Below are 25,371 nucleotides of genomic sequence, written 5' to 3'. Positions count from 1 at the left end.
GATCTTGGACTGATAGGTAAAAAAACTACTAAAAAAAATTATAAACAGTTTCTACAAGTCATGTTTGGGCAGGAAGGTGATGAAGACAAACATATTTAAAAAAAAAAAAAAATCCCTGAGCGTGGGACCAGGTGCTCCTGAAAATCTTTTTCCTACACAGAGGTTCTCCAGTGCAAACTCCTGAGCCCTGATAAAAAGAATCTAAGAGAGATACAATAGTCGTGCAAATTATAACTGCTTCATAATTACCGTAACAATAATTTTCACAGAGAGCTTTTGCTACACAAAAACATTGTCCTTGTATTTTTTTAAGTAAATTCTCTGAGAGCATATACAAGTTTGGTTCATTATTTAAAATACCAATGTTCTTCATAAAGAGTGCTTAAAATACAGCCTGAAGCAAATGGAAGAATTTTAAGAAGTATTTCTGCAGAACTTTATCAGGCAGCAAGAAAGCATGAGCAAATACTTTAACAGCATCACTGTTCTTTATTTAGCAATCTATAATTAAAAATTATACCTGTGTAGGTTCCATTTTCTAGGTGTCATTGTTCGTGAAGCATACACAAGATTATCCATTTGTTCCACCCTAGCCAAGTGTATATTCTCCTATTCACAAACGACTCACTAGAGTGCAGTAATAATTAAACATTATCAGATACTATCAAAACTGCAAGCATCTCCATAACAATGCCATTTTCCAACACAGAATGATATTGGGTTTTAAGATACTGTTATTTTTCCTGCATAAGCATGTCCACAAAAAATGAATTAATACCTTGTTAAAAATAAATTAAAGAGCCTGCATGGAAAAATGTCCTAAGAGGATGAGTCTTTTCATTTTTATTTATTTTCTGCTTTGTTGTACCTTATTTTCTTGGAAATGGCAAACAATGATAAGAAAAAATAAAGCCTAATACATATACTTACTTGTGATAAAACGGAAAGCTGATGGTGATAAGTTACTGCATTTCGATTAGCCTCCATGAAGTACCTCTGGGTTCGTCTCCTCTCCCGATCCAGTTTCTTCTCCAACATGAGATGGGAGGTGGATAAAGCATCCAGGTATTTCATCATCACATCAGACAGCAGCGAGCTGACCTCCACTATGTCTGGACGTGCTTCTGCATCAGGAGTCAAGCATCTACAGAAAGACCATTCTCTAATGAAAGCTAATTACTTCTTTCTAAAAAACTGTTTACTACCACTGCATTCCTCTGCTGGTATCTGGTATTTACCAAGTCATGGTGACCAGCCCTCTGCTCAGGCCTGCATGGGACAGTTTGACACTGTGCAGCCTTGGTGTTGCCACACCACAGAGCACAGTCGGCATCAGCTGGAACAATTATCCTCAGCACTGACCCAGACAGAACTGCAGTGGGGGGCTGCTGCCTGACACACTAGGGAGTGCCTGGTGCCTCTTCCTGGGGCTGTAGGAGACATTGGTCTCCGTTGTGGGGACTGTGCTCTGTCATGGTGCTGCACCGCTGGACAAAGCAGCTGTGAAGGCGATGAGTGTACTGTCAGGAGGATTTGCAGGAGAATGACAAGATCTTTGCAGAGATGAGACCCCCAAACAATACAAAGGGGGGAAATCTAGAGATTACCCTCAAAGGAGCAGTGGATGGAGGCTACTAAGAGGAGGTAATCTGGAGACTTGTGACTTCTGCCAGTGGAAGGAAGGTTTTTCCTCTGACTACTGATAAACAATTACAGAACAGATATAGTAGCCTAGGAACCGGTGAGAAAGAACAAGACTAAGAGAGGACACATCAGAGCCAGGTGAATCGGATACAAGTATTCACATCACAAATAAGAAGCAGCAGATGACAAGTCATTTGAGACTGAGGGAACAAGGCAACCATCTGATTTGGTGATTGCGAACCCTATTGCTTGTGGGGTGCTTGGATTCAGGACATTGTGGAGACACTACCAAGACTCACCTGGCCATTGGGCTATTATGCCTTACTGCTGATTCATACGGGTATGAGTGACTCTACCTGAACACACTGAAAGTGACTACAGAGCACTGGTCAAATGTGAAGGGCAGAGGGCTGAGGTGGTGTTCTCAATTCATCCAGTGCAGGGGAAAGGCTCAAGTCAGGGTGGATGCAACCTGCAGTCCAGCACCTGGCTGTGTGTAGTCAAGAGCTTAGGGGTAAAGATCATAGGAACACACCAACATGGTGACACTGTGGTACACGCCTGCTGCAAACCACTCAAAAACAAATAGGAAGTCAATGAAGCTTTTGTGGGACAGATGGAGGAAGCTTCATGATTGCACGCACTCATACTCATGGCACCTATTAACTGCCCTGATATCTGCTGATGGAGTATACAGCTGAGTGCAGCAATCAGGAGATTTCTGGAATCTGTAGATGACAATTCCTTGGTGCAGCTGATTCAGAAGCTAACAAGCAAAGGTGATCTGCCAGACCTGTTCCTCACAAACAAGGATATGAAGGGATGTAAAGATCAATAGCAGCCTCATCTACAGCAACCATCAAACTGGAGTTCAAAATCCTGAGAGAAGTGAGAAAGACAGATTGGATAGTTACAACACAGGACTTCAGAAGAGCAGAATTCACTCTGTTCAGGGATCTTCCTGGTAGAATCTCATGGAAGGCTGCCCTGAAAGGCAAAGGGAAAGCTTGGGAGAGCCTAACTAATCTTCAGGGACAACTCAAAGCACAAGAACTGCTGCATATAGGAAGCAGGGATGGAGTCAGGAAAGCCAAAGCTCAGCTGGAGCTGAAACCAGCAATGGATGTGGAAAGAAGAAGCAAGACCTTCTGACAACAAAAGAAAGGCTAAGGAAAATGTGGACCCACTATGCAACCTAGTAACAAAGTACATGGCAAAGGCTGGTGCACTCAATGCCTTTTTTGGTTCCGTTTCCACTGGGAAACTTTGGCCTTAAGTGTTTCAGATCTCTGTGCCTACCTGTAGAATCCATGAGAATGAAGCATTACCACACAGCAGAAAAAAATACAATGAAAGCATTTAAGCCAATTGGACATGCACAAGCCCATGGGAGCAGATGAGATGAGCCTGAGGGTGCTGATGCAACTGGTCAATGCCACTATCCGTCATGTCTGAAAGGATCAGAGGGAGGTTCCCCAAGACTGGAAAAAGTTGAATATCACATGCATATCCAAGAAGAGCAAGAGGGAGAATCTAGGAAGGCACTAGCCAGTCAGCTTCACCTCAGTCCCTGGGAAAATAATCGAGCAAATTCCCCTGGAAGTAATTTCTAAGCACACAAAGGACAAGAAGGCAAGTGGGAACAGCCAGGATGGATTTACCAAACAGCAGTCATACCTGGCTAGCCTGATTGTTCTGTAAGAGATTACTGGCTCTGTGGACAAGAGGAGAGCAGTATATGCTGTGAGTAACGTTATTTTAGCAATCCCTTTGACACAGTGTCTCCCAGTACCCACAGGCCTAAAAGGTAGGAGATAATTGGCTCAACTTCCCGTCTCAAAGAGATGTCATCAGCAGTACAAAGTCTAGCTGGTGGCTGAAAGTAGCACCTTCCAATGACTGATACTGTGCCAGTACTGTTTAATGTCTTTATTAATGACCTAGTTGATTGGATGACATGCATTCTCAAAAGGTTTGTGAACACCAGATTGCAGGGATCAGCTGATATGTGGGGTAGGGCTGGTGTTAGGACCTGGGCCACCTACACAGAGATCTGATTGTTATCTACATAATGTGAGGGTACAGAAAAGATGGAACCAGATCCTTCTCAGAGGTGCACAGCGATAGGGCAAGAGGCAATAGACACAAGTTAGAACACAGGAAAGTCTGATTAAATATAAGGATTATTACTATTATTACTATTCCTGCTACTACTACTTTTAATCACAAGGGCAGACTAGCACTAAAGAGGGCCCAGAGAAGTTGTTGGATTTCTGTCTTCAAGATCAGAACTTGGTTAGACAAGACCCTGAGCAGTGAGCAATGAGATGTAATTGTATCTGTTTTGAGCAGATGGACTAGCTGACCTCCAGGGATGCCTTCCAACCTAAATTACTTTACAGTTCTATGGTTCTTCTCTCAGGCACCCTAGGTAGCTCTTTAGTAACAGTAATAATATACTGTCACATCTATTTTTAAGTCCTCAGAATATTTTGTACATAATGTAGGACATAAAAGCTGATAGGGACAGTTCTGCATGTCCCATAAACTGTCTTAAATCTGTTAAGTCCAGTGAACCTGATCATTTACTTTGCCCTGCAGAGTACTATTGACCAGCTGAAGATTAACCCAAGGCTGCTCTTTAAAGAAAATGTCACAGAATGGTTTTATTATTTCTAAAACTGCACCTTTCTAAATAAGCATAACTGCATGTAAAGTAGCAGTTTTGAAAATATTTTATATTACTTGAACTTCTTGATTTTAATCTTTTTTGTTTAAATTTGCTCAAATCCTTTTATTTCTCCCATTAATTTTTATAACTTTGTTAATCTGTTTTATTCACAATTATATATTTCCTGTAAACACATGTAAGTTTTTCACCCTTAAGAAATGTTGATTTTTGCTTTTTAAGTTATTATTTTAATCCACTGAAATTGGTCAAAATTTCCAAGAACAATGTGAGCTATAAAAGATTTCTGATAAGTCCTAAATCAATTTCCCATGCATCTAGAAATAAATGATTTATGACTAAACAACTCTTTGATGATTAAGATTCTAGATCTTTCTTTTATAGCTTAATCCATTTTATTAAAATCCATGTATTTTAGTAATAACAATACTGAATAATGATAATACTAATGCAAATTTACAGTTGCAAAATGAAGCTTTTAACGTTTTCTCTAATCATTATCAATAAATATTTTTTGTGTTTATCACATTCATCTTTGAATATGTGTTATACTTCAGTCACTTGGAAATAACTTCTTAAATTCTGTTAATGTTTCCTCATCTATATTATAAGTAAAATCGCATTATTACTGTTTTTCTTTAATGTTCTTTTTTCTTTCTAAGTATCTCACAAAGCATAAGCAAAAACCCAAAAGTAGTATTTCATCTAAGGATTAACCCATAGTAAAAGAATGATTTTTTAAAAAACAATTTATGCTTCCAACTGCTATTAAAATAAGGAGAAATTTTCTTATGTGATAGAAAAACTGGAAAACTTAATATTTTCATGCAAATACCTATTTAATGATCTAATCAAACCATTTAGCCTCCATAGCAGCCAGTCTCATGATAATATGGGACTTGCAATGAACCTGTTTAATTCAGCCACAAAACCTACACAACCACAGGTAACCCAATAGCTAGCCTTAGAAAAACCCTCAAAAACTTCCTATTACAGTTTCTCATCATTATCAGGAAGGAAAAGGACAAGACAGAGGGCCAGTGACCCAGATCACTTTATCTAAATCACCGAAAAAGATGTGTTTACAATTTTAAGAGAATGTAGTACATATCAACAGTGATCTGATGTGACTGGAAGATATTTTCTGGATGCATTTATTTGAGATTATTATTCTTAAATAGCAAGCAATTAATTAATAAAGCCAGTTATTCTAACTACAAATATATGTAAGTATTTAACATATTAAATTCATTTCAGGACCTCTTAAATGTTAATTTTATTAGCTTTTATCCTCTCCATTGTTGTCCTTCATCTTGAAGGTCTTTAAATAACAGAAACCTTTTTGTACAATAAAACACAGTATAAAGAAGTTACAGTCTTTGTACAGTAAAGTGCTTTTTAGATGGAATTCAACAACTGAGTGAGAAAGAAAAGGGGGGTTTGTGCTAAGTGGAGTTTTTCTAAAATGGAAAAATCAAGGGAGCTAAATCTCATAGAAATGCACCAATTTACTCTCTATAATTTGTCTTACACATTATCACCGGGAAGATGTAACCATAGCTAAGAGAAATATGTGATGAGTGAGTGGAACAAATAGAGGCTCATCTTTTCCTCCATTACTGTATTATCTCTGCTATCCTGTTAACATGATTAGAAGGTAGTGGGAAACATATTTCTATCAGTCAAATAAACACATAAAACTATGAACGGGATCACACAGTGATCTACAAATAATATGTTGCAAAATGGTTATTTCCTTGACCATAAACTGCACTTGAAAATTACTCAAAATGCTGTATTTTCATGAGGGGGAAAATTTATGTGTAGGCAATTAACTACAGCACTGCTATTCTTAAACTTCGGTACTGATTATAAAGCCTATAATGGCTTGGACAAATGTGCTGAGTATAGCGGCATAAGTTTTCCAGTTGCATGTATACAATTATATTGCATATATCATTAGCAGGGTAAAGAGATACCTCTGTTTTATTTTAAATCAGAACATATTTAATATTCAGGGACAAATACTGGCAGTTGCTAAAGTCAGCAAACTGTCAGATTACTACTGCTGGAAACATACAAAAAAACCCATCTTTTCAGCAGCTTGTTGAAATAAAACCAGATGAGTGATTACCTCTTAATAGTAAATGATACTTTTTCAGAGTATAGTCCTTCTGGCACAGGTTCATACGCAGCCCCTACTATCTGCAAAATAAATAATCTACAGTTAGCTGAAGAAAAATATTTCATTATTCATTTGAAGATCCCCTAGGATAAGTATTGTTCCTTGAAACAACCTGATGGGTATTACATCATCAGTTTTTAAGTTGCAAAACAACTTAGAACACATCTTCTAATGCAGAATATCACTTCTAATCAGGGATCTACATTAACGTACATAATCACTGTAGATCAAAGGGCTACAATACCTGGGTAAGGGAAACATTAAAAAAACCAACATCCAAACAATTATTTATTTTTATTTATGATCACATCCTAAGGTGTAATACGCTATGCCATAAAAAAATCCAATATTATAGTACATCAAGAAATTTTGTATATCTAAAGGTCCTAACAACAAATAAAATGATAAAAATGTATTAGTCTGAGAGGTAATAATATATTAACACTTAGAAGCAATTTTTGTAATTACAGTGGCAAGGCAGCAATCCATATAACGATAAATGTGCTTATTCACACATCAGACCAGAGAGCACATTATGTTTCTATAACCTTAAAGAGAAATTCTCATGGATCTAGTGAACACATGCAGAAATAATTGGTAGGTTGATTTGGCAAATTCAGATACCTTAGCTGCCAAGGAGAGCATATTGGTGCTGTAAAACGGTGGGTTCAGAGTTGCCATCTGATAAAGGATGCATCCTGCAGCCCAGACATCAGCCTTCTCTCCATACGGCTCACTCTTTACAACTTCAGGGCTAAGTAAAAAGCAATGCAACCCACAAGTGTTTAATTAATCCACCTAGAAGTAGGCTTGCTTTTTTTTTTTGTTAAACCACCCAATATTTAGTTAGTCACTACAACGTATTTTCAGAGTACACACAATTACATTCAAAAGGTTGCAGTTACTTCCTTTACCACACAAATTCTTAAGTGGAAATACAATTAATAGCTTTTCCACTTCTACCACAGTTCTTCTCACAACACTGGAGGTTTATTTGTTCTTGTCCTTTCCACTAATTTCATGTTATAATGTCTTTGGACTTAATGGATACAAATTAACTACAGCGTTCAGAACTTGTTTACAATAATGGCATTTCAATAAAATCAACTAGAGAACAGATTATTTTATCGCACCCTCTAGTAACTCAGATAACAGAAAGAATATAATAAGATTCCTATATTTAGAATGCTAATTGGTATGATTTTGCTATTAATGTGAGTAATCAAACTTTACTTATTGTATCATTTTCATCCTCTGAAAACTACTGTAATACATTCCCTATGAAGATGCCACATGGATACTCAACAGCCAGCCAATGACAATTAAAAAAAAAAAAATCCATTGTAAAGATCCATTTAAAGCAAATGGAAGAAGGCAGTAATTTCAGTTTTGACTCAGCACAAAGCAGACTCCACTTCCTTCTGTTAATTTCCTCAGCACTTTTCATAAACCAGGATGATAATAATTTACTTTAGTAGGGATATTCTGATGCTGGAGTTCAAGTCTTAGCAGTAAGTAAAGGTCATATCACATAATGTGGTTTTTTTTACTTAGCATCTTCTCTCTGTAATTATTCAGAGATATAAAAAATACTTGACTCATCCATAAAATCAACTTGAAAACCCACCTGTTTTCCTTTCAGCTTAGAATTTGGAACCACTGTATGAACTTCATGATTATACTACAGATACCTTTGGTAAAATACCTTATTTTGGAACTGAGAGGCACTGTATAAATTCAATTAATGATATAGTCTGGGTAAAGTATAGTGATAGAAAGTGTGCTGCTGATATGTACAAAGTGCAGAAAACAGATTTTTAAAATAAATGGGATGAGGCCCCCTAGACAAACTATTATGCTGAAGAGAAATTAAGTGATCTTAACAGAACAGAAAGTTAGAACAGATGTCACTGTGGGGAAGTGAGAGACAGAGACAGGTCACACATTTCTGGTGAAATTAATCAAGCAAGATACAGATTCCTAGGTGAAAACTAATGAGCAATTTTCCTTGAGTTTTGCTGCTGCCAGTACATACAACCATAGAGGGGAATACAGGATGTTGAACGTCATGTTAGAACAAAACACTATTTCTGTAATTAGACTGCCTTTATTACTCACTGTGACACTAACTCATCAGTGGACTTTGTGGAAATTTCATTTTTATGTATTAAATGTGTCTGTTAGAGCAAACACCAGTATTACAAATTACCATATAGATGGTGAGCTCAATAAGGCAAAGCCCCTGTCTTAGTATAAGTTCTAAGCATGCTCCTATTCAGAAAAACAAATCTGACTTGAATTTTACAATCTTTCATTCCAGTGATAAATTTCATGCATAAAGAGACGTAAAGTTTTACAATATTATTTTGAAATAACTAAAGAATATTCAAATCCCATACTAAGATTATGCAAGCCAAAATCTGTATAAGTATGCAAGTTGCATAGCAGTCACAGAAAGAATTAGCTGAATACAATCAGGAGAAAAGCAGAAGCAACCATGAGCTGGCCTGCAGAATCTTGTATTCATGAATAGCAGGGAAGAACCTAACTTGATGTCCAGAGCAAACAGCAGCCCATTAGGCTGATGAATAGGAAAAAATTATTTGTTACTACTATGATTTGGGAATCACAGGAAGAATACAGTGCTGACAGGATTGTAGTTTTAGCATGGTTTCACACAAATGCATAATAGCTGGAAGCTGATGAAAGACTTCATGTTCTAAACGCATACCTAATCCTTTAGTCAGAAGTGTCCAATATTTAGATCATTAGGATGCACAATACCTTCAATACTGTCTCATGCTTAAGAAGTACTTCAAACTACTGAAGTTATATTTATCTAAGATGACCATGAAAGTTTTATATAAAATTCTATACTTATTCGATGCTATGCTTGCATGGCTAATTAATTCTGTAATTTAGATTTTAAAATAGAATTTTCAAATATTATTTATTTACTTTTTAGAGATGTAGTAAAATCCCTCACCATGTTCTACAGGCTTGCCTCACCATCTGCTAGTTAGAAATGTGGGTGGGGTACAGTACTTGTTGACTAGCAAAACAGTTCTGCAGCCGAGTTGCATCTTTTGGATCCACACTGTTGAGGGATGCCAAGCAGAGAAAGTACCCAGTTCTGCTCCTGTACACTGCCACCCACAAACAGGAGGGTGGTGGGAGTACATATGGTTTGTCTAAGTGAGTTGACAACTGTGTATAAACTGTCACTGTCTGGTCAAGACCAGAAAGAATTACTAGAACCAGACTCTGCATTTTATTCCATAAAACCCCTATAAAATCAGTCTTAGCCACAAACACTGAAAATAAATTTTAAAACGTAGCATTGGTATCACCTTTTTCTGGTATATTCGTAAAGGCAGGATTCTTCCTTTCTTAGATTAAGAGATCTCAATTGACTAAAATAGGATGGTGGCACTAATTGAATTTTTAGCAAACAGATGTCCACATCATAAAATGCATTCAGTGTCAAAATAAAATACATAAAGGGAGAAACTCTAAGAGCTGATAAATTGCATTTCCATTGCTCCAAGGGCTGATCATACTGCAGCGAAGCAGCAGTACTGGTGCTATACTCTACGATATCCAGAGTCTTCGATATTAAAAGAGGCAGCAGATACTTATACAATTAGTCACTTAATTCTTGCAGCTAACATATTCAAGATAATCACCACAGTATTCCTCTAGGTCTACAAATCACTGCTTATTTCCAAATTACATATTCGAGCTGAAAAAAGCTTACTTCAGCAGCATTATGTTTACTATAGGAAAGTCCTTCACTAAACAAACATCCATAGCAAAAGCAAGGCTAAATTCTTCTAAATGGAAGACACATAAATGTATCCACAGAATAATACTCCAAATTCTCAGCATCCTCGAACAGTCAGTTTTATAAGTATTTCTCAGAAAGGCCACTCTTGCTCAACATACCAGTGTTGCCTTTATATTTAATAAGTCTTCCATGCCAACAGCCTTAACATGAGTCTTGAATTTAAGCCATTGCTTAATCCTAAGAGTTATCTGGGGTTTTTTCCTTCTGAACTACTTCTACAAAATTAATCAGGTATTTTAAATAAAGATAGCTTTCCATGCTATCCCACATTTTTAAGTAGGAATTTAAAAAGAGAAAAAAAGAAAAAGAAAATCAGATCTTGTCAATATCTGTGCTACTTGTAAAACACTGAACACGTTTCACCAAATCATCTCTACATTGTCTTGGAGATATTTTTGCAATCAAGCGTTCATTTATAATTTTGCTCACTTATGTTATTTTGTCATGTCACTTATGAATACTTTTTACAGAAATTTACTGTCTCAGTCTGAATCTGCTAGCACATACTTATATGAAAGATTACTATCCTCGCTGGATTAGCTCATGTTCACAATAGTTATTAGTGGCTAGAAGTTCCAAAATGAAGGAAGAAGTCCTGAATTTGGAGGGGGAGGAAGGGAGGAGCTGAAAGAAAGACATTTTTCAAAACAGCATTAATTTTCTAGATCTTCTAAAGCTTCTAAGAAGTATTGTCAATACTATCAGGCTGAATTTACATGGGATTTCCCAAGCTGCACAGAACTTCGGTAAATCACTCGTGAGTTGTCTTAGTACAGTGTTATCTGGTTAATCCACATGCTTCTGACAGGTCTAAGAACAAGGTTGTATATGTCACCTTACAGTATGAGGAGTATTGTCAAATGAGACATGAATTCAACTAGACAGTTATGTATTAATTAAAATAAGAGTGATTCTTCAAGACTAACTCCCAGAAGAGGTGATGGTTATAAACAAACAGTAAAATAATAAGAAGCATAAACTACTGCAGAAGATTTTAACTATAACAGAGTTATTGCTTTTAGTCTTTATCATTCCTCCAACTAATTATTTAAAGTTTGATGGAGATTCCTGCAGTTGGTGGTGGTTATACAAACACTCACGCCTAGAAACCGTACCTAGTTCAGGACGCAACCCAAGCTGGAAATATTTGTAGGCTAGCAAAGTATCTAATATGCTTATCCCACTCTTCCTTCCCTTGGATATTGATTTCTTGCCACTGTTGGAGACAGGACAGTAGGAAAGTTTGCTATATACTGATAAACTTTTTTTATTATTATTTTTTGTGCCAAATACTAAAAGACTCTGTGCAGCTTCTATTAGCTTCAGGCATCTTTGTGAAGATACGTATAAAATAATATTTGCTGGCAATGGATAGCCTTTTTAGTTGCTGGCAGAACTTACACACACCAGAGGATGGGATTTACATCATCTCTCCACTGATGCCACTATATAGATACCACTGTATATACATTTATGTCAAACTATTCTCTTAAGAGAAGGTTGCTGGCTCATCAAAAGACTTTAACCTTTTGATATGTTCAGGATTATGCTGAAAGACTTCTGCTATATAAGGAACAAAATGTCTGAACTCCCAAATTACCAAACTCTGCTTTAGTGTTTAGCTCTGTGTTAAACAAATCTCTGCACAAAGTTTAGGTCAAGCTGACTCTCATGTCATCAGAACTGATGAATGAAAGGACTTCTAATCAAGGGAATCAACCTTGGGAAACAAAGAGCAGATAATTATATGAACACCATTATCTAAATTATGCAGAAAAAAGCCTCCAAGTGAGAAAGTTCTGGCCGCAAGAGGAGGCAAGCTGGTAAGGTGTTGCAACCCACAGAAAATTGGTTGAAAGTAGGACAAAGGTAATTGTGGCAGTGGGAGATTGTGACCTCTGATGCAAATAGCACCCACCACCACCACCTTCCTGACAGAGGGCAAACCCATGCTTGGGGGGTATGCATACTTAATAAAAACTTCAGTAGTGCTATCCGAGGGTGCACACTTGTTTGCATTAGAAGTGAGAAACTTGTAACCAATCCTGTACGTGAATGAAAATGTATATGTAATACACTATGAATGTGCAAGTATTCTGCTGTATACAATGTGTACCCTCGAGTAACTTGGTGAGCACACTCGGAAGAAACATTCCCCCATGCTCCCGGTGCTGTAATAAAGAATGCCTACCTTCTAAAACTTCAAATCGAGCCTTAGAGGGTTTTTCTCTGTGACCGATTTTACGGTATCATTTTCCAGCAACCCAAGTGGGACACTGCTATTGAGCATCAGTGGATCTGTGGGATCACAGGAATTCCATCCAGCACAGAGGGATTCTCAGGGTAAGACCTCCAATCCCCAGACTGAAGGCTCCAAAGCAAAGTTCCCCTGGAAAGATGTAAGGCATTCGTCCTGCTCTGGGATACCTGCCCAGAAGTCAAGGTCAAAGTCGTGCTGGGTTGGGTTGTTGAGGGCTCTCCTGAAAACAATCTGTTTGGTAAAATTTCTGCTTGACATACTAGAGTAGATATGTATATTTCTGTCTGGTATAGCATACTCTGAACATCTGAATATATTTATATACATGTATATTGTTATAAAATTTTAAGCATGCTAAAAGAAAATTGGCACTAGTCAGTCTAAAGCAGGTATTTTAAAGAAAACAAATAGGGGGTGATTCTGGGGAAAATGTAACTAAAAGCATCCTAATTAAATACTCTAATCAGTAGTGGCCATTGTATAAACTGGATGATGGGGGGAAATGGCCAATGAACGGCACTTTGAATTATAATATGTTACAGCTGATGTTGTTTTTAAGACAAGAAAAGAAATGGGATGAAGTTTTACATGCTGATATGTTTTTTCACTTTAAAGAACCATTCTGAATGGCAAAAAGAGTGTGATATAAATTTACCTCCCAGTGATTCTTCAGGTCTTGGCTTTGGAAAAGGATAAGAACAGGTCTTTGAAAAGGTGCTGCTCTGCTTGTAATATAGGACAGAGATGTTTAAAATTATGTGAACAAAAGGAGGAGGAGGATATTGAATCAGTGACTGCTCCTGAGAGACGTTTGAGACCTAGAGACAATGGGCCTGGGGAAGCAGGGGAAGCAGTAATGGGTAATCAGGAAAGCGGACTAGGACTGGGAGCAGAAGTTTTTAGCCCAACAGCAGGTTGGATGCAGGCCAAACAAGGGGAAGTTGTACATGCTCCCCTCCACCAGGTTGTGGGAAATGAAGGACACATTACAGCAAGGGTCCTGTTTTCAATAACAGACTTGAATAATTGGAAAGCAACCACTGGAAATTCCAGGGATAATCCCAAGAAGGTCGGTAGTGCTTTTGAAATTATGGTTAAAACACAGGATCCAGACTGGAAAGATACAGAGGCAATAATGCAGGTTTTGTCTGACAGTACTGAGGAGGAGATGACTCGTCAAGCAGCTAGAATACATGTGGAAGCTCAGGTTAACACAGGAACTTTACGAGGAACTGTGGAGCATCATTTCCCCTCCATTGATCTGAACTGGGACAGGAATATTAACAGACCCAAGCAACTTTTGACTCAGTATCAGGAATGGATTTTGTTAGGAATTAGAAATGCTATGCCTTAAAGCAATAAACATGTCTAAATTGTATGAGGTTAGGCAAGACAGAAAAGAGTCCTCCACAGATTTCCTGAACAGAATGAAGGAGGCAGCCTGCAAATATACAAATATTGATCCTGAATCAGAAGAGGGGCAAAATCAATTAGCTCCTCTATTTGTGGGGCAGTCCTCAGATTATATTAAAAGAAAATTACAAAAATTACAAGGAAATGATGCTCAAGATTGGGGAAAGTTGTTGGATGTTGCTGGGATTGCAGACAGAAATAGAGATAGTCAAAAGGAAAGAGTAAATAGTACATTGGTGGCGGTATTAGAGGAAAATACTAGGATCAGGGGAAGAGGCCAAGGATGGGGCGGACCCTCAAGAGGGGGTCCCTGGCCCAGGCCTTGGTTAGGCAATAATCAATGTGCATACTGCAAAAGGGATGGACACCGCAAACCAGTGTCCACCTAAGAACCAGACCTCCTCTGCACCCTTATCTGTTCCCGATAAGCAAGGAGTGAGGGCGGACCAGAGGAGCCTCTCCTAGCAGAACCTCTGCTTAAGGAGCAGCTGGGAAAAGAATTGCCACAATTCACTATAAAAATGAGACCGCTGTTCTCTGACCAGGGATTTATCCAGCAGTGTCTTGAAAACCTTCAGAAGTAAAGACTGCACAGCCTCTCTGGGCAGCCTGTTCTACATTTGACTGTTACAGTGGCGAAAAAAAAATTTGTCTTATTTCAAGTTAGAATCTCTCTTGTTTCAATTACTGTCTATATTCTTAGAAAAGGGCCAAGACCACCAATTTCAGTTCAAAGAATGAGAAAATCAAGGGTACGCTTCTGTTTGGACACCATTTCTAGGTTTCTATGAACCAGGTTGCCTCTTTTCCTTTTACTAAACTACTGCAGGGTAATCTGTGAGTGTTTGGAGACCAGTATGAAAAAACACAGATCTACTCTATCATCAGTCCTCTGAATTACAGAAAAAAGGAAGAAAAAAGATAAGGCTGAGGGGAGAAGAAGCTGCTCACCATCAGCATCATCCCAAAGGAGTGAAAAAGAAAAACAGGAAAGCAGTTGCTCCTTGTCACAATTTTTCTCTGCATAGTTTGCTGTAAGCTACAGATACACATTCAGTATTATAGCTTTATAATTACCACTAAAGGCAAAGGAAGAAGAAACAGGAGCCACAAAACTGACAGTTTGAATAAAGATATTCTGTGAACATTGCTGAAAGCTATTTGCATTTCTCAACTACAAGAAGAATTCAACATGAGCCTTTTAGGGATATTCTGTCTATCCCTTGAGTGATGAAGCTGGAAGAGGATTTTCAATCACTAGTTAAAAAATTTGCCTTCACAGTTTTCCATTTTGAAATGTATTGCCAAGTATTTCTAAAATAATTTATTACATTGTCTTTTAACTTGTATACATTTTTCTCATTACAAATTATGTTAAATATTTTTGTAAAATATTATATATATAATTTCTTCTTCACAAAAGACACCTTTTTAGGCATCCTAAACCTCTGCTGATGCCTACAGAAAAATTCATCATCTCCACGATTTTTTAAAATGTATGGGAGTAGAGAAGAAATTTACTACCTTCAGTTTGCAGTTTTACAGTGTAATAAATCCTCTTGCCACCAGGTGGGGAATGTAATTTTAAAATGGGTGAAGTCAGCTAAGAGAGGTAACTTTCACATGTATAATTGCTCTCTCAGCAGTGTAATCTCAACAGTTTCATTTTCTAGTTCAAGCATTGCCTGTCTCTGCCCAGAAAACTCCCTCTCATATAATTTAGTCTATAGTGAGGCAAAACCAATATGAGATCAGTGACAGGCCACTAACAATTGTGGGATACAGCAAACTACATGATATGCCTCCCTTCGGTTTTTATTAAAATTAAAAAAAAAAAATGCTGGTTTGATGTGGAAGGACACCTTTCACTGCAAACAGTAAGGTTGTGTAGTCTGTCTCTATCTGATCTGAAATATTAATGCACACTGAGAAATGTGTACAAACAAGATCCCAGTAATAGACCGCTGTAGCTCTCAGCTACATTGTACATTGCTGTTGATTATCAATTTAGAGAAATCACTGACTTTCTGCTTTCTTTCAGCACATATGCAGTGTGTCTCTGGCTAAAACAGAAGCAGATGTTTTATACTCCACCTTTTGGGGTTTTTACTTTACAGTTTTGAAAATAAAGATATAGGCATTCAGTTAGCATTCAACAACTGATCTGTACTTCTTTCAATTTACAAACCTTTAAGTTTTTATGTGTGATAACATTATACATTATTGCTTAGAGACAGCAAATGTATTAACTTTGAAAAATAATTTATGGCCTCTAGCAGTGTAATAAGTGTTCTAGAACACAAGAAAAACTGCCAGCAACTCACTTCTAATTCACCCATGTCACATATTAATACAAAACAAATGACTTTTTTTTTAGTTTACTCTAACAAAGCAATAGGAGTACAGAACAATAAACAAAACCAAACAAACTAGTATCTTCTTCATACTTAAATCATTAAATATCCAAGGCAGAAGCATGTTCAGAGCACAAAGTCCTCTTCCCAAATCTATATGTGCAAGGAGTCACTCATACCTACTTTTTTCCCCAGCAAAACTTAGAGCACATATGAAACTGTGAAGACCAAAACAGCCTCACATGTGGTAAAGTGTTTAGGCTGTATATTTGAAAAATATTGTAAGTCAAGATGTTGTTTTGCTCCTGCTCCTCCCAGTCACTCTTTACCACTGTCTGCTCTGCTATGCCAGCACAAGTAACTCTACAGCTGCATTATGCATCAAACTAAAGATCTGATAACACCTGAAAAATAACCTAAATAATTTTTCAGCCAGGTCAGTTCTCTAATCTAGCTCATCATCGTATGTTTAAGTAAATGCTTGTGTTGTCCCGGGAGTGGTATGGCTGTTTGGGGAGGGTTTTTTCACAGTTGGGTATTTTTTCCTTCAATCATTTGGAGTTTATATCACACTCCTAAAACCAACTGGTACTGGCAGAAATTTGGGAGGCTTTTTCTAGGGAAGAGAGATACTAAATGCAACTGCTAAGAGGCCAGCTTTAGAAATATAAAAGCAGCTTCCACTGAAACACAACTTTCAGTTTTACTCTTAGTTCACAACGCTCAACTAAAACTTTTTTTTTTACCTTTGCTAAGTGAAAAAAAAATTAGTCACTCAAAATATAACTAAACCAGGAAAATGTGTAACAAACTTCACATTTCAGTTCCTCTTTTTGAGCATAAAGCCTATATAAAAAGCTGCTGAAAAGAGCAGAAGAATTTTATTGTGAGGACTTTTGCATTCATACTCAGAAGCAGAAGACCAGCGAGGTACATTCAAGTACTACATGTTCTCCCATCTTTAAACTGCACTTTTTCTGTAAGTGTATATCTCTGGCATCATATATTTATGTGACAGACTTTTCTCTTTTTTTGTGGCATTTTCACTGCTTTTACATGTATGAATCTTTAGTGCTAGTGAAAACAAGTTTGTTCTGAATGTCATGGAGCAGTAGCAAAAAAGCACCTCATTGCATAAGAGTCTAGCTTTACACCTGAAGGATGCATTTCACAGATGTTCACCACATATGCTGCCCAAGAGACATCCATATCTAAATGTTCTCATCTTCAATACACTGAAAACAATGTCCTCCAAAAATTCCCAGATATGGGAATTGCCTACTTGCTGGGGCACCACTGGGCAATTTCAGTGTCTTCTGCTTAAGTATCAGTGGCAGCAAGCAGAACAGAAAAGCTGCCAAGAATTCTTGTAATGTAAGAGGGTCATATGTACTTGAAAGCATGGAAGAAATCAATACAACTTTGTTCAAATATAGTTATGCTAGAAACAGTGTTCCTAGCTGGATAAACCAATATATGCTTGATTTGACATTGTGGAACAATGAATTACATGGGGAAACAAAAGTATGACAGTATCTGCCTTATGCTATATAAACTGAACTAACTTCTCTACAAGTATGAGCATTCTCACTGATTTTTACATATGTATGTGGTCCATGTCTATGCATGCCCATATATATATATGTGCATACATATGTACATACTACTACTCAAAGATACATTTTGGGTCTCTAGAATTTTCCAGCCAGATCGGTACTCCGAACATTTCATTTCAGAAATTCAGCAATTTTGGAGCACTTACAGTGTACAGTACTATTAACTTATGTTGGCAACAAAAACTGGGAGAACGTTCAACATAATGCAAGGGCCAAGGTTATCAATATTTAAGTATCTTTTACAAGCAGACCACAAGTATTGGAGTTTCATGGCCTTCTGTCTGCATTTATCCCAAACTGAAGGTTTTCTATAAATTTTTTTAGAAGTATCTATTTGCAACGTTTTTTCCCCTCATCAGATACAATGTGTAGGCATATTAGAAAAATATCCCATAAAGATCCAATTTAGTTTGAATTTGGCCTTCTTGTCTATGTGCTGTATCTGTTGATCTGGAAAAAACTTGCTGGGAGTCAGTGTGTAAAACTACTACATGTTTCTAGGCCTCCACATTTTTAAAAACTTGTTTCCAGGACAATTTAAAAAGCCTTGCAGGCTCTATCAGAAAGGTGATGTTTCTAGCAAGCTGCTTCTTCCTTCAGTTTCTTATTACTGAAGAAGGTAATGAAGTGTCACTTTTCACACTGTAATGAAAATAAACTCAAAATGTGCATATCCATTTCAACCTTCTTATGCTTCTGAATTTTCAAGATTATCGTATGCATCTCTGAGTAAATTATAAGGACAAATCAAAGTATCATTAATATGTAGTTTAGTGTTCCATACATACAGAGCCCCTGGGAGGCTTAAAACAGAAAAACACATCAAAGTTCTCATTTACACCTATTATTCCTTCAGACACATCAAGGAACAAAGTCTAAAACAACAGGAGGAAGTGTAAGCCAGATTCTGAAATTTACAAAGTAAGAATTCCCTTCAATGTGATTTTTTATTTATACTATTAAAGGCAAGCATCACTGCATGGTCTACACATCTGATGTTCTTATTCATAGAAAAATATCTAGCAGATTGTCAAGTTGTCAGTTTTAAACAGAAATGCTGTAGATAAACTGTATCTGTAAGTTGTGGCAAAGTGCTATCCATATACGTAAAAGCTGCAACATTCATAACACTCATATTCTAAAAGGCACTCATAACATGCATCTGACAGATACTTCTAAGAATTGATTCCTTCCAAACAGGAATGTTTTCAAGTGAATTATAACGGCAATTTCTTATGAAATGCTTTGAGGAATTGCCTTAAGTCTGTAACTGTACAAATAGCTCAAGAAAAAAAAAAGCTTTCTTCCTTTTATCTATGGAACAGAAATCTGAACACTTAAAAAATGGTAGAGATTTTGCTTATTGAGCCATTTGCCTTTCAGAGTGAACTTCATTCAGTGTCTTTGTCCAAGTATTCAAGCTTATCAATAAACTGCATGAATAATTAAAATTGAAAGGGAGACATGGAAAAATAAGTATCTGCAAGAAGACGACCACAAGCAGTAGCAAATCCAATTCTACAACAACTTTAAAATAAACCTAAATCTTCAATAATTGATTTCATATAAGTTGTTAATTTCACTTAATTTTTTATGTTAGATTTATGCTAACATAGTGCTCCAGATCCCTCTGTAGCAAATGGAGAGAGACAGGCACATCAAGTGGTTGATTCATTTCATCCTAAAATAGCTGTTTAAGACAGACAGGATGAAATTCATTATTGAAGTGCCTATTTTTTTCCATGGTTTTCAACAACCATCTAGCTGCTTGACTTGAATAAGATGCCTAGTTTTTGAATGACTACATATAAGCAAGTTGAATCCCAGCCACACAAAGACTTGTTTCTGACAGTAACTTGTTTTCCACAGTTAGGTATGAATTAGATGACTTCACAAGTATTTGGATTTTCTGGAATCTACTATACAACATAATTAACTAACTACTTTTCTGTCTAGCAATCACATTCAGTATGGATTAAATGGTTAAAAAAAAAGCCAAAACCCTACACACAACAAAAAAAAGCAGGCAGCTGCAGATTTTACCCGAATAAGATGGTGGTTTCATTGTCTTATTTTACACAGAATTTAAAATTCCCAAATCTAAATAAAGTCTGTTGATCCAGTTGCCTGCAAAAGCCCTTATGAAAGTCAGTAGATGAAATATGCACACAGGGTCTCCTGTAGATGAAATATGCACACAGGGTTGTAACATAATAATCTAGGCAAAACTTCTTACATACTTTAATATTAAACAAAGAATTCATTGCTTGATGGCTCACAAACATCAGCTGAAAAAATAAGGCTACATGGGAAACTAAGCAAAGACTAAAGAGAAAGAAGAGGTTCAAGATAGCACCTCATTCTGAACAGCTCACTCATTAACCACAATAATGGGCACCCTTGAGAAACAGACCAGAAGCAAAATACAAGTAACGTAAACTGAACAGTCACATGATCCTGTGATGAGAATAACATTTATTTTCACAGTTTTCTTCCCTAAATTGTCTTTAAAATAACTTTTAGGAATAAAATAAAGCCTTCAACAACTCTTCCTGAGATAGCAAGTACAAAGTGAATACCGTACATGTTAATTTGTAAAGAGTAATCAACAAAATCTGCCAACAAATTACATTTACAACACATTGCTGAATCTCCCAATTTAATAATTGGGCACTTTGATCTCTATAAAATACATAGTCTACTACTGCAGTTGGGATCATATAGGCAATTCACGCTTCATCCCTGAATAACACTGTACTACCTCTTCAGTCATAAAATCACTGACCTTTGCTTGTGCAGCCCAAATTGTGGAGAGCCTAGACATTAAACAGTAACCCAGGAGAAAAACTTGCTTCAGCAGAAAAAACAGCAAATATAGATATATACATTTGTCTGAAATCATGGGGTATTTAAACTCAACATCCTTATGACATTCCTGTTAACAATGGCCATCCATAACCAAGAAGTCTGAGAACTCTAGCTGCGAAGATGTCAGTTGCCAATGTGAGTAACGTAATTAAAGACAGTTTGACTCCAAATTATTAAACCCACAAAAGCTATTCAAGTATCAGCAAATATTTTTTTTTTCCTCTCCCCTCTTTCATTCAAAACAGAGTCTTCCCTCACGCCTATTTAAACAAGACCCTGATAAGTCTAGGGACGCACCTCAAGCAGAAAATATGGTCACTTAGGGTAAGAGAGGAAATGGAAGGAAAGACTACAGGCTGTTCTACATGCAGATGATTCAAACATTTAGAAGGCATTAATGCCCCTTTTTAGTATTTCTTAACCAGATGTCTACCCTATTACTGATTCAAATTATTTTCTTTATTTCAATTGTTCTAGAAGAGTATTACAAACATCCAGCCTCCTACTTCTTTGTCAGTTCTTGACATGGCTGCTCTTTCAGTCAGATGCCTAGCATACCTCATGCTGCCTTCAGTAATTCTTAGGCCACTGCTGGCCTGCCATTCTTTGAAGTAGACAGTGAAACTACTACTGCAAAAAACAGGAAAGAGAAAAAAAAAAAAAAAAAAAGGAGAACAGACCCATAAATCCAGTATTAACATTTCTCTGATGAGGGATGGCCACTTAGTGCTCTGGTGCTTACTCTAACAATGTCTCGGTATAGTCCAAGAACTCTACTCTGTTACAGCGGCATGTGCTTTCTCTAACTCTTTCTCTTAATACTTTTAAGCGATTAAAGTTATCATAACAACAGAAATCATCATTCTGTGCAAAAATCAGCTGTGAAAAAAGATCCAAGAAATAACATAAAAGAGATGGAACAAACCAAGGAAAAACTAAGGCAGTTTGAACAATCCTTCACAGAGCTTTCAAATCTGGCTACTATGAAAAAGCAAGCAGCTGAACAAAAGGCACACCAGAAACCAAAGGCCAAGACCCAAGTGAAATAGCTTTAACTGACCACCAAAGACATGGTAAAACAGCAAACACACTATTAAGTAAACATTAAAGACAGCAAGATGACATATAATGTCAGTAGAAACTGAAACAGCACACCATATACTGAGCACCAAAGCAAAGCAGGACAAGTAATAGCAAAGATTTAGAAATAGTAAGGATCTGCCAAGATACCAATACAGTTGACATCTAAGATAGAAGAGAATGGGAAAAAAACAGAAGCAAACCTACCAAAAGTATTCTAAATTCTGCAGTTTAGATGTCATAGTAACATAATTTATCTAAATGTACCTCATTTGATATTACTTAAAAGAAAAGTTAAAAAATAATAATTACAGCAAACAAATACCAATAACATTGGACTAAAAGATATTTACAAGCTTATAAATCAGTTTGATGAAATGACTAATCTTATTCTAATAAAGTGCTCATTCATTATTATCTCTTCCAAAGGGATTATAATGTAACATTTAATATATATTAAAGTAATTGTTATACAAGTTTTACAGAAAGGATTCTTTCCCAAAAGTACTTTGTTGATTTATAACCTGCTATGTCGGTAAAATAGTGCTTTTTTTTTTTTTTTTTTTTTTTTTTTAGATAGCAGTTTAAATTCATCATGGAGTCTATAAAATTATTACATACTATCTTTTTTTTCCCCCCAAGCATTAAAATAACCCTTTAGAAGCTAGACTGGCATCACTCACTTGTTAGAAAACAACAGAAACTAACCTCCACGTTTTCACACTGCCTTTCATCACGAAAACCTCTGCTATAACTTTAAGCTACTTCTAAGCCTTTGTGAGTGAAAGAACTCTTCTTAGGATAGAAAAAAACATCTGTATGAATTAGTCCATGTCACTCCCAAAGCGGCCTGCTTTCTTTTAATCCAAGATTTTTTTGCATTCTCTCCTGTCTAATACTACATTATATCTTACGGTGAGGACTTTTTTTGTAAAAAGTGGTGGGGACTATTATTTCCATTGAAACATTTTTCCAGAAATAAATACAGATATCTTCATGTCTTCTTACTTTGTTTCACATCATTTCCAGCTGTACTCCCACATATAACACTATGTAATACTGGATGTGGTATTAAGTACATTTCAAATGTGAAGTGACAGTTATCTAGACAAACTTGTTACTTTATTTAACTTTATATAGTTTGTATTATTTGGCCATCTTTTTATAAGGCAATCCCTGTCAGCTACTTAGAATGTTCTTCCTTGAAGTTTACCCAGCTTATCTTTTTAGTCATGGTATGCCCATAATGAAACATAATGTTCTATGCAGAGTTGCACTGTGGTATAGAGACAGTATCACCTGCCTATCCTCAGCTATACTGTCCCTGTGGATTCGACCTCCAATTGCACAGGACTTTTTGCTGACACACATCGCCATAAACCTATGCCTAAACTACAGCCACGCTATCACAATTAAATTTCATTGCTATGTTTCATTCCCAGAGTGAATACTTGTACTAATCACCTTTCAGAAGGTTCTCTGATAAAATGCGGTATTAATATACTGAAAGGATTATTTAACTTCTGTTACCTTTCTATTTAAACCAACGAATCCTCTCCAGGAGTCAGCTGTTCCACAAATGGCAAAACTAGTGCAAAACTAGTTTTTCACTAGTTTTCTACCTTCCCTCATCGCACAGTACCTGAAGTTTCCTGTGCGCTTGGTTATCTAAACACAACAAACTACTGTCACATGACAACATGTACTGCAGCTTATTTGGAAGGTGAACTTAAAAAACTTCTCTTGCCAAAAAATTAAAATGTGTCTCTGCTTGCTATCCATCACCAAATTTTCACAAACATTAGAAGAATCTAAATACTCAGACTTGGTTGAAATTGGTGAAATGGTTCAGAGGCTATTTTTGGAGGAAGAAAAAACTGCTAGGAAAACTAGTTATCAGTTTGATCATATAGCATCATAAAGCAGGCTAAAAATTAAGTACATAAGAAAGTACACACTCCCTCATCTTAAATTATCCTTCCCAACACAAAAATGCTTTAAGTGAAAATATTATCATGTCACCAGAATAAGCAATGAGAAAAAACAGCTACTGCAGATCTCTGCATGAAATTATATCACAATATTGATTTATGCAGTGCTGTCACAAGATACGGTTATAAATAGAAGCAGTGACCAGTACTAGAACAAAAATGTGGTTAATGTAACACAGTATGCAGACTGATCGTGTAGTCCATAAACAGAAACTAAGATCAAGGAATATTTTCTCCTCCACAGCAGAGGTGAGGTACACAAGTAAAATAGTACCCCTAATTACCGCTGAAATGAGTTTCCTCAAAATGCCACAAAAAGGAAACACCTCAACTTTAGCACAAAAAGTCAAATCTTACATAATGTTGTTGGAAAACCGATACAAAGAATATTTTAAAACAATTATGTTTCAGAAAGATCAAGTTAGTTTGCCAGCTAACGGGTAACATTCTCACCTACTTCTTAATGATACCTGATGGGCTGCTCTTCTTCAGTTTCCCAACAGCTTTTCAAGATCAACCAAGATCTCAAGGAATTATGATGGGATTCTCTATTCCATAGCAATCTCAAAATTTACTTCATTTCCCAGAGCTTTTGGGGTGGGTGGGTGGGTGGGTGGGTGTGTGTGCACGCGTGTGTGTCATAAACATGACTTGGCTAGTTTTACTTATATCTCTTGCTCTGATGTCAATGCATCCCCTCCATAAGTTAAAAACCTTTTTGTGAAACAAAGAAATGGTAGATATACATGAAAGGAAACATCATTCTCTATAACCATGTACAATTTGCTGTGTCTCTTGTGGGGTGGCCTTCAAATAAAAGCTCTGTCACCACTAACTTGGAGCAGATTGTTTCTGGTGACTTATGAGTTGGAAAAAGACTTCAGAATTCATTACTAATTCCTTAAAGCAGTCTTTTCTTCAGTTTTTAATGTATTAAGTGTAAACACATCCATTTAATATATTTGGTATTCTAAACATAACACATTGCTGGATTTTTTAATTCAAGGATATAATCAAATAAAAGGAATTTAATTAGTATGATAGTAGAGTAAAACCTAGTATGAAAGGAATTAAAAACCATCACAATCACAAAGCAAAATTATATAAGCCCCACTCTAAACATAAAACATTGTCTGCTTTTATTTTATGACAGTTTTTTAAAAATTGCACTAGTAAATTGATTCAGTCAATCTCAAATACAAACATATTTGGTATATACAGTGATAAATTTTTATCTGAACCACTCTGCATAATGCTGCATAGCCTGATTTAAAACAATAAGCATCAGATGCTACTTTCGATGTTTATTATTTTGTTTCGGTACGATATCGTCTGCTCCAAGAAGGGTGGGTCGCATCTCAAACTACCCAGAACTATTACTCTGTCAATTCTGAAGAAAGCAGTTTCTGCCACTCTGAAATGAC

General features: G+C 36.6%; 1 protein-coding gene across 6 annotated transcripts in view; it reads right to left on the bottom strand.

The window, feature by feature from the left end:
- NEK10 (NIMA related kinase 10) overlaps window positions 1–25,371 on the bottom strand; it is a 115,244-nt gene that overhangs the window by 45,578 nt on the left and 44,295 nt on the right. For all 6 annotated transcript variants that reach the window (XM_080385815.1, XM_080385810.1, XM_080385811.1 and 3 more), the window contains exons 23-25: window positions 7,143–7,272; window positions 6,468–6,538; window positions 931–1,144 (exon numbers count right to left, since the gene is read on the bottom strand). In XM_080385815.1, the coding sequence (XP_080241941.1) occupies window positions 931–1,144; window positions 6,468–6,538; window positions 7,143–7,272 (415 nt within the window). The remainder of the gene's footprint in view (window positions 1–930; window positions 1,145–6,467; window positions 6,539–7,142; window positions 7,273–25,371) is intronic.

This window comes from Falco punctatus, assembly GCF_963210335.1.
Source record: "Falco punctatus genome assembly, chromosome: 4".
Classification (NCBI taxonomy): domain Eukaryota; kingdom Metazoa; phylum Chordata; class Aves; order Falconiformes; family Falconidae; genus Falco; species Falco punctatus.
This window is presented reverse-complemented; position numbering and strand designations above follow the sequence as displayed.